The sequence below is a fragment of the Dendrobates tinctorius genome, unplaced genomic scaffold (assembly GCF_039654945.1).
Source record: "Dendrobates tinctorius isolate UK_male_01 unplaced genomic scaffold, ASM3965494v1 ptg000034l, whole genome shotgun sequence".
NCBI classification, from domain to species: Eukaryota; Metazoa; Chordata; class Amphibia; order Anura; family Dendrobatidae; genus Dendrobates; species Dendrobates tinctorius.
Genome location: NW_027361702.1, coordinates 9,499,369 through 9,514,225, shown reverse-complemented (window position 1 = coordinate 9,514,225; position 14,857 = coordinate 9,499,369). Strand labels below are relative to the sequence as shown.

Sequence of the window (14,857 nt, the reverse complement as noted above, 5' to 3'; positions counted from 1 at the left end):
ATTGTCTGCAGTGGTCAATTGACACCCCCTCTGGATGCTAATGAGGCATGGCGCCTGTCCCAGGGGCAAGTACAGGATAAACTGTAGTTACCCCACCCTGCAGTAATCCCATCCTATTGTATAAAGGGGTGGTGTCACTCAGACCTACAGTTGTGGCCAAAAGTATTGACACCCCTGCAATTCTGTCAGATAATACTCAGTTTCTTCCTGAAAATGATTGCAAACACAAATTCTTTGGTATTATTATCTTCATTTAATTTGTCTTAAATGAAACAACACAAAAAGAATTGTCCTAAAGCCAAATTGGATATAATTCCACACCAAACATAAAAAAGAGGGTGGACAAAAGTATTGGCACTGTTCGAAAAATCATGTGATGTTTCTCTAATTTGTGTAATTAACAGCACCTGTAACTTACCTGTGGCACCTAACAGGTGTTGGCAATAACTAAATCAGACTTGCAGCCAGTTGACATGGATTAAAGTTGACTCAACCTCTGTCCTGTGTCCTTGTGTGTACCACACTGAGCATGGAGAAAAGAAAGAAGACCAAAGAACTGTCTGAGGACTTGAGAAACCAAATTGTGAGGAAGCATGAGCAATCTCAAGGCTACAAGTCTATCTCCAAAGACCTGAATGTTCCTGTGTCTACCATGCGCAGTGTCATCAAGAAGATTAAAGCCCATGGCACTGTGGCTAACCTCCCTAGATGTGGACGGAAAAGAAAAATTGACAAGAGATTTCAACGCAAGATTGTGCGGATGTTGGATAAAGAACCTCGACTAACATCCAAACAAGTTCAAGCTGCCCTGCAGTCCGAGGGTACAGCAGTGTCAACCCGTACTATCCGTCAGCGTCTGAATGAAAAGGGACTGTATGGTAGGAGACCCAGGAAGACCCCACTTCTTACCCCGAGACATAAAAAAGCCAGGCTGGAGTTTGCCAAAACTTACCTGAAAAAGCCTAAAACGTTTTGGAAGAATGTTCTCTGGTCAGATGAGACAAAAGTAGAGCTTTTTGGGCAAAGGCATCAACATAGAGGTTACAGGAGAAAAAAAGAGGCATTCAAAGAAAAGAACACGGTCCCTACAGTCAAACATGGTGGAGGTTCCCTGATGTTTTGGGGTTGCTTTGCTGCCTCTGGCACTGGACTGTTTGACCATGTGCATGGCATTATGAAGTCTGAAGACTACCAACAAATTTTGCAGCATAATGTAGGGCCCAGTGTGAGAAAGCTGGGTCTCCCACAGAGGTCATGGGTCTTCCAGCAGGACAATGACCCAAAACACTTCAAAAAGCACTAGAAAATGGTTTGAGAGAAAGCACTGGAGATTTCTAAGGTGGCCAGCAATGAGTCCAGACCTGAATCCCATAGAACACCTGTGGAGAGATCTAAAAATGGCAGTTTGGAGAGGGCACCCTTCTAATATCAGGGACCTGGAACAGTTTGCCAAAGAAGAACGGTCTAAAATTCCAGCAGAGCATTGTAAGAAACTCATTGATGGTTACCGGAAGCGGTTGGTCGCAGTTATTTTGGCTAAAGGTTGTGCAACCAAGTATTAGGCTGAGGGCGCCAATACTTTTGTCTGGCCCATTTTTGGAGTTGTGTGTGAAATGATCAATGTTTTGCTTTTTGCTTCATTCTCTTTTGTGTTTTTTCATTTAAGACAAATTAAATGAAGATAATAATACCAAAGAATTTGTGTTTGCAATCATTTTCAGGAAGAAACTGAGTATTATCTGACAGAATTGCAGGGGTGTCAATACTTTTGGCCACAACTGTACTTCTGGGATGTCAGATAAGTCTGCGTCTCATCTTTCCCTAATTTGTGTATTTGATAGTATGAGGTTAAAAATGAGCAGAATTAATTATTTCTTCTCCACAGCTTTACAACTTTTGTTTTCACTTACGATGCAATTCAATTGACAGTCTGTCTTTGGCATTAACGTTGCCAGACTGCACCATTCTTCTCACGGTTGATGCATATTCCTAGAAGACACAATATCAGCATACAAAGGGTTATCAAAAAGCCCCATCACATAACACTATCGAAAGATCATTTCCTTTTTATTCCACCACCATCACATTACATAAAAAAAAAAAAAAAAAAAAAAAAAAAAAAAAAAAGAGAAAACCAATAATATTAAAATACCAAAACAGAAACACGAAAATACCAACGGTACAGCAAATGAAAGGGGCTGTCCCTCTAAATGCATTATCTCAAACTCAAAAGTGCAAGTCAAATAAAGACTATCTGCAATATACATCCATTATAAATACACTACCGATTTGTCCATACATTACATTTTGGCGTATGGTAGCGGTCTCTACTTTTTCTCCTGTGATCAAAATACTGGTCCACCTTATCCTGCATTAAAGGGAGTTTGTTAGCAGGTTTTACCATTTAATCTGAAAGCTGCATAATGTAGGGGCAGAGAGCCTGATTCCAGGGATGTGACACCTTTAAGAGACTTCAAGAGTTAACGTGTCCAACCCCCTGATCAATGCAGGATTCACTATACCACCTCAGACAGATGTCTGTCCAGCCTCTGTTTGAAGACTTGTTGCCTTCTTAGGTGATAATCTGTAGCTTCAATCATTGCTGTGGAGTCAGAGCCCATTTTGGTGGAGTCGGAATAAAATGGACAGACTCCGAAAATAGGGACCGTGGGTGTTATGCTGCTTGCCACTAGGAGGACACTAAGTGAACACAGAAAAAAAGTTAACTCCTCCTCTGCAGTATACACCCTCTCGCTGGCTGAGATTTCCCCCGTTTGGTGAAAAAGCAGTAGGATCATTAAACAAATAAAAATAACAATAACTGTCAAAACCTAAGAACGCTACAGTAAGCCAACAGGCTAAACAGGGTGAGTGCTGTGTCCCCCAATGACTGGCTCAGAGAAAAGGATTTTACGGTGCCTACAGACAAAAATCCCTATTTCTCCTACGCCTCATTGGGGGACACAGGATCATGGGACGTCCTAAAGCAATCCCTGCGTGGGGAGCATACAACTGCTAATACCCCATGTACCACTGATTTAACACTGTGGTACTGCCAACTGCAGGATGCGTCTGCCAAGAGCAGCAGCCGCAGAGGCCTGAGAATGAATTTGGTAATGTTTTGTAAAGGTATGCAGACTGGACCAAGTCGCAGCCTTGCAGACCTGTTCTGTCGTCGCCTGGTGCCGAATGGCCCAAGAGGCGCCCACTGATCGGGTAGAATGTGCCTTAATCCCTGCTGGGACAGGTGTGTCCCTGACACAGTAGGATTCCCGAATAGCCAAGCGAATCCACCTGGCTAGCGTGGCTTTTGAGGCGGCTAGACCCTTCCTATGCCCCTCTGGAAGTATGAACAGGGCATCTGACTTGCGGAAGGGAGACGTCCGTGAAATGTACCGTCTAAGAGCCCTAACCACATCCAGAGTGTGGAGGGCCTTTTCAATGCGATGGACTGGTGCCAGACAGAAGGAAGACAAAACAATTTCCTCATTGAGATGAAAGGAAGACAAGACTTTCGGCTGGAAGGACGGGCATGTTCTGAGAACGGCCTTGTCCTGATGAAAATTCAGAAACGGAGGGTGGCAGATAGGGCCGCCAATTTCGAAACTCATCTGATTGACGTAATTGACACTAGAAAGACCAACAGTTAGTGGTACGTCCTGCAGTGGTTCGAAAGGAGCCTCCTGTAAGGCTCCGAGAACCAAGTTAAGGTCCCATGATTCCAATGGCCTTTTATAGGGAGGCGCCACATGGGAATGAACGTCTTCACCTGCAGTTTGGTGGCAATTTTGCGTTGGAATAGAACTGACAAAGCTGAAATTTGGGCCTTGAGCGAGCTAAGTGCGAGGCCTGACTCCAAACCGGATTGTAGGAATTCCAATATGGAGGGAATGGAGAACACCAGAGGGGATCGTCCATGGTCCTTGCACCACGAGAAGGTGGTTTTCCAGGTGCGGTGATAAATGCGCATGGACACGGGCTTCCTAGCACTAATCATGGTGGAGATCACATCATGAGGAAAACCAGCCTGTGCTAAAATCCCGGATTCAACGGCCACGCTGTCAAAGACAGGGCCCCCGGAGTTCTGGTGGTAAATCCGGCCCTGTGAGAGTAGATCCATGCGATCTGGAAGTCGCCAGGGAACGTCGGCGACTAGTTGTACTAGTTCTGTGTACCATGCCCGGCGCGGCCAATCTGGCGCGACTAGGATCACTGGTACTCCCTCTGCTCTGATTTTCTTGATGACCCTCAGGAGCAAGGGAAGAGGGGGGAAAAATGTACGGGAGCCAGAACCGGTGCCACGGCAGAACTAGGGCGTCCGCTCCGATGGATCGCGCGATCGGGCAATGAATCGAGGAACCTTGTTGTTTAGTCTTGAGGCCATGAGATCCACATCCGGAGTCCCCCAGTTATGGCAAATCTGCCGAAAGACCTCCGGCTGAAGAGACCACTCTCCTGAGGCAAGGCTTTGGCGACTGAGGAAATCCGCCACCCAATTGTCTACCCCGGAATGTGGATTGCTGAGATGGCTGGTCTCAGCCCAATGGAGGATGTGACTCACTTCGTGCATGGCCATCCTGCTCCGAGTACCCCCCTGACTGTTGATATACGCCACAGCCATGGCATTGTTGGATTGGATCCTGATGGGGTGACCTGCGAGGAGATGGTGGAAACTGAGTAGGGCTAGTCTGATGGCTCGTATCTACAAGATGTTGATGGAGAGATGTGACTCTGGAGTTGACCAACGACCCTGTGCCGTGTGTTGACGAAAAAAACGCACCCCATCCCATAAGACTTGCGTTGGTGGTCACCACCGACCATCGTACTGGGAGAAAGGACTTCCCTTGATTCAGGGACGACTTCAGTTTCCATCTCGAGGGCTTGTCTGACCCACCGTGACATAAGGAACCGACGGTCCAGGGAGAACGGGTTCCTGTCCCAAGATAACAGCAACGCATGTTGTAAATGGCGGAGATGGAACTGTGTGAATGGGAACGCTTCTATCGCTGCCACCATCCGTCCAAGGACTCTCATGCTGAAATGTATGGAGTGAGAAACTGATCGGGAAAGAGTCCGCGCTCCCTGTTGTAAGGCTCGGGCCTTTTCTGGAGGGAGAATGACCAACCCGTAGGAAGTGTCCAAGATCATTCCCAAAAAGGAAATCTGCTGGGCCGGTGTTGGGGAAGACTTTTCGAAGTTTATCTTCCAACCCAGGCAACAAAGTGTATTTACTGTGATATCCATGGATTCCTCGCAGGCTGGAAAGGACAGACCCTTGATCAGCAGGTCGTCCAGATACGGTAGTACCACCACTCCTCAAGCGTGAAGAACGGCCATGACAGCCGCCATGACCTTGGTAAAGACCCTGGGGGTGGTGGCGAGTCCGAAGGGCAAGTCAATGAACAGGAAGTGTTTCTCACGAATTGCAAAATGCAGGAACTGCTGGTGGGATGGGCAAATTGGGATGTGAAGGTAAGCATCTTTGATAATCGATGGATGCTAGGAACTCTCCTTTTTCCATGGAGGCAACAACTGATCAGTGAGATTCTATTCGGAATCGCCGTACCTTGACAAACTGACTTAACAGCTTGAGGTCCAGTATGGGCCGCATCGTTCCGTCCTTCTTTGGAACCACAAAAAGGTTTGCATAAAAACCCCTGAACCCTTCGTTTTGAGGGACCGGAATTATGACTCCGCCCCTTTGCAGTGCATGAACGGCCCGAGGGAAGGCTGTTGTCTGTCTTGGGAGGTGAGGATCGGAAAAAAGCGTGTCGGGGGGGGGGGGGGGGAGGGAGAAAATTCTATTTTGTATCCGGAGGACGTGGACGACTGAATGAAAGCAGACGACCGCCTACTTTGTCGGTGTCTGCCGGATACCGCAACAAGTCATTGTGTAGAGGATCTATTGGATCTGGTTCCTCTAGATTCAGATGCCCTTGGCCTGGGTTTCCAAGAGCGGTTAGGTCTATATGAGACCTGTGAACCTCTGTCTCCATGAGGGGACCGACCTGACCTGGAAGACAAGGTTGTGGAGGACCAACTGGAATTGTTGCGAAAAGGTCGAAAAAACGAGTCGGCTGTTGATTCCGAAACGGCCAAACAGCCCTCTGTTGGGGAAGGAATTTACTCTTCCCCCGGTAGTGTCAGAAAAGAGCTGGTCCAGTTTCTCTCCAAAAAGGCAACCAGTTTGATAGGGCAGAGAAGTCAACGATCTTTTGGAGGTGGAATCCACCCGCCTGTCGCGGAGCCATAGGGCTCTTCTAATGGAGACTGCATTAGCGGCTGCCTGAGCAGCGCAATTGACGGCATCTAAAGAAGCGTCCACTACAAAGTCCCCTAAGTGAATTATCTGCCTGGCGACACTGGTTGCCTCCGGAGGAAGACTGCTATCTTGGAAGGCAATAATTAACACCTCTGCCCAAGCGACCATTGCCTTAGCCACCCAAGTCGCCGCGAAAGATGGAAAAAGTGCCGCTCCTGAAGCTTCAAAAACTGAGCTAGCAAGGTAGTCAATTTGACGATCAGAGGGGTTTCTGACTGAAGAACCCTCAGAAACGGACAGAAGCGTTTTGGAAGCAAGACGCGATATAGGCTATATAGGAGGATCCACCAAAGGAGACTGTAACCAATTAGATCTGGAGCAAAAGGGTATTTAGCCTCAATAGGCCTTTGACCTGCAAACCGTTTTTGTGGCCGGTCCCTATGTTTCTGGACAATGTCCTTAAACTCCGGATGGCTGGCAAATACCCTGCGCACACGTTTAGTCTTCTTAAACGAGATAACGTGTTCCGGAGCGGGAATATTTTCCTCATCCAACTTCAAAATCCTGTTGACTGATTCTATAAGAGAATCAAGCGATTCTTGGTCATTTGGGGGATTCTGAGGTATTGACGTGTCAGACTCGAATTCAGAGTCATGTTCGCTGCGAACATTAGGAGGGAGAGCGAGAGACAGAACTCACCAATGCAGAAGCGCGAGCGTGACTAGGGGACGCGTCATGAGTCCGCTTTCTAGAAACCTAAGGATCCTTTGAACGAGTATGGTCCCTGCTGGTGGACGGTTCCCGGCCGTCGCCAGAGCCCTCGTCGGGTGGTAAAGACACGTTCTGACTTAAAAAGGATTCCCGGAGGGAGTCTATAGCCTTGGACAGTGACTCCACAGACCGTGACAGGGACGCAGCCCACTCAAGGGGACTAAACGCAGGGAGCACCGTAGCCGCGGCGGCGAGTGGCATTTGAGCACAAGCCGGGTCGCAAGCCGTGCATAACGGATTAGTTTGGGCACTGGGCAAGGCAGTCTTGCAAGTGATACAAGCTGTAAAGAACCCAGTGTGCTTCTTAGTAGCCCTTTTGGCTTCCTAAGATTGAGACATAGTGCCCCTGAAAGGGTTACAGGCAGAGCCTGGGCTGCAGCTGCAGGGAGTGTGCAGAGAAGGGGTTAAGCTTTGTTCTGAGGGCAGATGCAGCTTACCCACGGTCCTGATGCTGTGCCTCCAGGAGGAATAGTGGTGGCCCTGCAGCGTCACCAGGTGCTGTCAGTCAGTGCGCGCGCCCCAGCAGCCGTCACAGAGCAGGCGGAGGTGAAAAGGCCATGGCCCCCCCGAGACTAGCAGGCGCTTCTCGTACAGGAGAAGCGACAGACGTGGGCGGCGGTGCTAACGGTGGGCGGCGCTATGTAGATTGCGGCCTAAAAGCCGAGGACTAAATTTCTGGGCCTACCCGCGGTGAGCGGCGGCGAACGGGGTCAGCGCTTCACCCAGGGACCAGGACCCGACCCCATACCTCCAATCCGGTGCTCATGCAGGTGGCGCTGTCCAGGATCCAGCCTGCAGATCTCATCCTCCCGGGCGATGCAGCAGAGCCGGAGGAGTTCTTAAAGGGGTATACCTCAATCGATCCTCCCTATGGGCAGGGGGGATGGAGAGGCCATTGAGTCAGGGCATCCGAAGCGCTCCTAAAGTCTTCTCCGTGCACTCCGTGTACTCTGTGCGCTTGCCCTCGTATCTGTGTGGGGAGATCGGGACCGTAAAGGAACCGTTGCCCAGTAGATTCAGGGTGCCCCAGTCGTCGCAGGGGAGGGTACGGGGAGGTATACTCCGCGTTCTCGCCTGTTGCTGGTTCGGGGGAGAGCGGACCCTTGAAGGGAACCGTCTCCCCCTTCACTCCGTTAATTGAAATTGAAAATAAAAATGGTGGGGTCTGAAGCCAGTCCCAAGTGCCTCCTACAGACACTATGCAAGAACTGGGGAAATCTCAGCCAGTGAGAGGGTGCATACTGCAGAGGAGGAGTTAACTTTTTTCCGTGTTAACTTAGTGTCCTCCTAGTGGCAAGCAGCATAACACCCATGGTCATGTGTCCCCCAATGAGGCACAGGAGAAACATATAAATTGGGCACAGTAGTTCAATGAAGTTTGTGGGGAATATTTTTTTCATAGGAATTTGGGAAAGTTACAGTGGGGAAAAAAAGTATTTAGTCAGTCAGCAATAGTGCAAGTTCCACCACTTAAAAAGATGAGAGGCGTCTGTAATTTACATCATAGGTAGACCTCAACTATGGGAGACAAACTGAGAAAAAAAAATCCAGAAAATCACATTATCTGTTTTTTTTTCATTTTATTTGCATATTATGGTGGAAAATAAGTATTTGGTCAGAAACAAAATTTCATCTCAATACTTTATGATATATCCTTTGTTGGCAATGACAGAGGTCAAACGTTTTCTGTAAGTCTTCACAAGGTTGCCACACACTGTTGTTGGTATGTTGGCCCATTCCTCCATGCAGATCTCCTCTAGAGCAGTGATGTTTTTGGCTTTTCGCTTGGCAACACGGACTTTCAACTCCCTCCAAAGGTTTTCTATAGGGTTGAGATCTGGAGACTGGCTAGGCCACTCCAGGACCTTGAAATGCTTCTTACGAAGCCACTCCTTCGTTGCCCTGGCGGTGTGCTTTGGATCATTGTCATGTTGAAAGACCCAGCCACGTTTCATCTTCAATGCCCTTGCTGATGGAAGGAGGTTTGCACTCAAAATCTCACGATACATGGCCCCATTCATTCTTTCATGTACCCGGATCAGTCGTCCTGGCCCCTTTGCAGAGAAACAGCCCCAAAGCATGATGTTTCCACCACCATGCTTTACAGTAGGTATGGTGTTTGATGGATGCAACTCAGTATTCTTTTTCCTCCAAACACGACAAGTTGTGTTTCTACCAAACAGTTCCAGTTTGGTTTCATCAGACCATTCTCCCAAAACTCCTCTGGATCATCCAAATGCTCTCTAGCAAACTTCAGACGGGCCCGGACATGTACAGGCTTAAGCAGTGGGACACGTCTGGCACTGCAGGATCTGAGTCCATGGTGGCGTAGTGTGTTACTTATGGTAGGCCTTGTTACATTGGTCCCAGCTCTCTGCAGTTCATTCACTAGGTCCCCCCGCGTGGTTCTGGGATTTTTGCTCACCGTTCTTGTGATCATTCTGACCCCACAGGGTGGGATTTTGCGTGGAGCACCAGATCGAGGGAGATTATCAGTGGTCTTGTATGTCTTCCATTTTCTAATTATTGCTCCCACAGTTGATTTCTTCACTCTAAGCTGGTTGGCTATTGCAGATTCAGTCTTCCCAGCCTGATGCAGGGCTACAATTTTGTTTCTGGTGTCCTTTGACAGCTCTTTGGTCTTCACCATAGTGGAGTTTGGAGTCAGACTGTTTGAGGGTGTGCACAGGTGTCTTTTTATACTGATAACAAGTTTAAACAGGTGCCATTACTACAGGTAATGAGTGGAGGAAAGAGGAGACTCTTAAAGAAGAAGTTACAGGTCTGTGAGAGCCAGAAATCTTGATTGCTTGTTTCTGACCAAATACTTATTTTCCATCATAATATGCAAATAAAATGAAAAAAAAACAGACAATGTGATTTTCTGGATTTTTTTTTCTCAGTTTGTCTCCCATAGTTGAGGTCTACCTATGATGTAAATTACAGACGCCTCTCATCTTTTTAAGTGGTGGAACTTGCACTATTGCTGACTGACTAAATACTTTTTTTCCCCACTGTATGAAATGTCCTATAAATGTCTGTCCTATTCCTGAACTAAGGTCTAGACTTTTAGGTGAGGTGAATTGGTGCTGCAGTTTAGGTTCATAAGTAGTGAAGCTCCTCCTCTTACAGATAGGGGAAAAAAAATAAACACACAGGGAAGGAATGCCTGCATTCATCTCAGAACTTCTAGAGTGAACAAGAAAGCAGGGTTAACGTAAGTACTTCTTAAAGCATATCTAAACTTTCAATAAACTGTGCATAAATCATTAGTCCAGTATATGTTGTCTCTATGCTTGATGTTTTAGTTTGTTTTTCCTCTTAGCTCCTGTGTGGAGAAATTAGCTGCTCTGATGATTTATATACACTATACATAGAAAATAATGGGAAAAACTGTTTTCTAACATCTCAAATTTGGAAATGTAGTAACAGGATTGATGAGGACATATATGTGTGTGTGTGTGTGTGTGTTCTGGAATATGATTCAGCACAAACATGCTCCCTTCCCTCCTCCCCTCTTCACAGAAATATAATGTGAAGCATTTAGTGAGCTGTAACCTGAGACAAGCCTGACATCGAAAGTTCAGAGTAAAGCTATTAAACATATTATACAAATTTTATACTTATCTATCCTATCGATTTATGCAAATATTGTTTTATTTCTATTCCAAAATTATACAGTGCATGATTCCCTATTCTTGCAAGAATTACAATATATTTTATTTTTTTTACCAGCCAAAAATTATTTTGAGAGCAAATTAACATAATTACAAAATGTCTAAGCATCTTATGAAGTCAGTTGTATTTGAGCATTTCACAGTGACTCAAGATAATAAAAATTGTGTGTCAGTGTATAAGTGACCCAGATGAAAACAAATGCTGTGATGCCAAAATCAGTGCATACTCAGGCAGTGATAAAAATGCTCCTTCAAGAACTTCCAATCTAAAACAAAAAGAACTTCTGCCACCCAGAAGTTTACAAAGCTGTGATTGAAAAAGATCACAGCAGCACCAAGAAACCAGCACTTCCCACCAGGCAAAGGAGGAGGAAAGAGCGTCTCAAACATCAGTTACAAGATATTTTGTAAGTGACAAAGTTACTGTAACAATGACAGCAGATGTGTTTAAAAGACAGCTTATCAAGCTTGTTGTGAACGACTGTGTACCATTATTATTTATTATTTGCACGACCAGTTTTTACAGCTTTTAATAAATGGCCCGCAAACTTGGTGTTTCTCTGGAAAGAGAAAGTATTATAAAATTAGTGATTGAAGAAGCCCTTAACCAACAGGAATGGAAGCAAAAATAACGCTGTCTTTCGTAGACGGAAATGTATTAAAAATGGTTGAAGGCACAAACCTTTATTAATAATTCTTTGCACTCCAAACGCATTTCAATAGTGACACGCTACCTTCCTCAGGTGGTACAAAGAACATAAGGGGAAATAACATTTAAAGGGAAAGTGCACCAATGGGAATCATTTACCAATTATGACCTCATAAATGACGCAACGTATTACCAGGCTCCCGTGCTTTTTGAGCCAGGCTCCCGTGCTTTTTTCCTGTTCACCCTCAGGGCGAGCAATGAATGAGGAGTGAAGATGTGAATAGTTCGCTGCCCCGGCCGGTGACCGCCGCTCTAGGTGCTCTTCCGTCCTGCCGTGCAGCCACGGCTCTCTCAGACCCATGAACAGGGAGAAAAGCATGAGAGCCTAGCATTACATTACATCATCCAGCCTTATTTATATACTGCAACCTGCTGAATATCCGCCACACTCGGTTCATCCTGAAGCAAGGTAATTTAATTAATGTGCCTGCATCCTGCAGAGTATTTACTCTAAAGCGGAACATTGACAATTAAGTTTATTGTATGATTTGGCTCCCACATGGGTTAAAGTTTATAGTAACCTATAAACACAATATAGGGAGATCCATCCCTTTTGGCTCTCCCAAAGTGAACTTCTACTCTATATACCGATTTACAAACTTTTATAATCGATCTGCTGACCATTGGATAACCATCATCTCCCTCACGACAGTCATTTTTCTAGCGCAAATATATAGTTTTATTTTTATTATACTTGTGTGGCAATTTTGTGGTTATTGTTATATTTGCAGCTGAACACTGCCATAGTATATTAGCGCCACTACCCTAAAGTAAAATTGTGCAATACTCCAAAAAATTTTTTCTTCTCCATTTGTGGGAGAAACTCTTTAACGGGGTTGTCCAGTATTGGGACAACCCCTTCTCATTCCTCATGTTTGGTCCCATTAAAATAAAACCACCTATATTCACCTCCGGGCCCAACATGAGAAGGGGTTGTCTAAGTAGTGGACAATCCCTTTAGCGCTCATCTTTTGTAGAATACCGTTATACAGATTAGTGCAGCAGTTCTGTGCTGTTTGCAGAGATCTCTGCTTCTGTCATGTGATGTGAAACTTTATCGCTGACTCTCACCGGATAAACACCTTCGTCTCCAAAAAAGTAACCAAATGCAGGATGAATATCACATCGATACTTACATGTGAATTTTACAACATTTTTAGTGTGAAAATAAAATCTTTAACATTATTTTGCAGTCCTGTTAGAGGACGTCTCATTCTTACTATGCGAGCAGAGTGTTCCAGTTTGTGCAGAGGACGGATGCTGCACACAGCAGGAGAGATGTAGTGACGCTGTAACACCTGCTGTTTTGAAACTCAGGCACATGTTGTATCGCGACAAAGGAGCCAACAGCTCCTTGTGTTATCATTGCATCCAATAGTATCTACATCCTATGGTCGCAAATACTGATGAAATTGTGACAGCAGGCGGCGTATAAGGGGGCGTCCCAACTCACGGGCCCCATAATGGCAGCACTGTCTACTGATATCAGCAGTGCAGCACTTACTGCACAAAGTGTACTACAGCATCATGTAACTTTTCATTAAAAAGGTAGCATATATTTAGCAAATAGTTCACAAAAAAGTAGCCTTGCTGAAACTGTACTACCTCTTAAAAGCACTCATTGCATTATACCATACAACACACGGCTGGAGTGAAATCTAACAAGCTCAGTATTGTGTTGCTGTGCCTTACAATACAGGTCCACACCGGGCGACTGCTCATTGGATGTTCCAGCATCGTGGATTACTTGTTATGAAATCTCATTCTCAAGCTGCGTAGAAAAGCAGCAGTGGAAATTAAACGGAGCTGCAGATTCGATATTTTGCAACATTTCAATTTACACTGAATTTTCCCTGAAGATTTCATCATATCTTCACCAGACAGTGTGGATTTTACCTCTCAGATTTTGCTGTGGAAGGCCGCAGTGGATCAGACTCATAGCCGAAACTGCACATATACAGTTGTGCTCAAAAGTTTCCATACTCCAGCAGAATATTTGCTTTCTTGGACTTTTTTCAGAGAATATGAATGATGACACCAACATTTTTTCTACACTCATGGTTAGTAGTTGGGTGAAGCCATTTATTGGCAATCGATTGTGTTTTCTCTTTTTAAATCATTATGACAACCCAAAACATCCAAATGACCCTGATCAAAAGTTCACATACCCCATTTCTTAATATTGTGTATTGCCCCCTCTAACATCAATGACAGCTTGAAGTCTTTTGTGGTAGTTGTGGATAAGGTTCTTTATTTTCTCAGACGGTAAAGCTGCCCACTCTTCTTGGCAAAAAGCCTCCAGTTGCTGTAAATTCCTGGGCTGTGTAGCATGAACTGCGTGCTTGAGATGTCCCCAGAGTGACTCAATGATACTGAGGTCAGGAGACTGAGATGGCCACTCCAGAACCTTCACTTTGCTCTGCTGTAGCCAATAACAGATCGACTTGGCCTGGTGTCTTGGATCGTTGTCATGTTGGAACATCCAAGTACATCCCATGCACAGCGGTATTTGCTGATAACGTGCTGCATTCACCTTTCCTTCAACTTTGACCAAATTTCCTGTGCCTTTGTAGCTCACACATCCTCAAAACATCAGTGATCCACCTCCGTGCTTACAGTAGGAATGGTGTTCCTTTCATCATAGGCCTTGTTGACCTCTCTCCAAATGAAACGTTTATGGTTGTGGTCAAAAAGTTCAATTTTGATCTCATCACTCCAAATTACCTTGTTCCAGAAGTTTGAGGCTTGTCTCTGTGCTGTTTTGCATATTGTCGATGAGATACTTTGTGACATTTGCACAGTAATGCCTTTCTTCTGGCAACTCGACCACACAGCCTATTTTTCTTCAAGTGCCCTCTTATTGTGCATCTAGAAACAGCCACACCGCTAGTTTTCAGAGAGTCCAGTATTTCAGCTGATGTTATTTGTGGGTTTTTCTTTGCATTCTGAACAATTTTCCTGGCAGTTGTGGACGACATTTTTGTTGGTATACCTGACCATGGTTTTGTTTATACAGAGCCCCCGATTTTCCATTTATTAATCACAGTTTGAACGCTGATGACTGGCATTATCAATTCCTTGGATATCTTTTTGTATCCCTTTCCTGCTTTATACAGTTAAACTACCTTTTCCCATAGATCCGTTGACAATTCTTTTGCTTTCTCCATGGCTCACAATTCAGAAACGTCAGTGGCTGGATGAAAGATGCAAGAGTCTGTCTGGATCCCAGCAACTCACTCAGCTTTTATGAACACACACTGAGGTCACAGGTCAGGATGTTACCTTTAGTAGCCATTCAAACCCATTTGTATCAACTTCTGTGCATGCTATCAGGCCAAAATCACCAGGGTATGTGAACTTTTGATCAGGGTCATTTGGATGTTTGGGGTTGTCATTAGGATTTAAAAAGAAAAAGCCCAGTAGTTTGACAATAAATGG

At 45.3% G+C, this 14,857-nt stretch overlaps 1 protein-coding gene across 4 annotated transcripts in view; it reads right to left on the bottom strand.

Moving 5' to 3' along the window:
- The window catches only part of TAF7L (TATA-box binding protein associated factor 7 like), a 38,648-nt gene that overhangs the window by 13,987 nt on the left and 9,804 nt on the right, over nt 1-14,857 (bottom strand). For all 4 annotated transcript variants that reach the window (XM_073573077.1, XM_073573076.1, XM_073573079.1 and 1 more), the window contains one exon: nt 1,911-1,989. In XM_073573077.1, the coding sequence (XP_073429178.1) occupies nt 1,911-1,989 (79 nt within the window). The remainder of the gene's footprint in view (nt 1-1,910; nt 1,990-14,857) is intronic.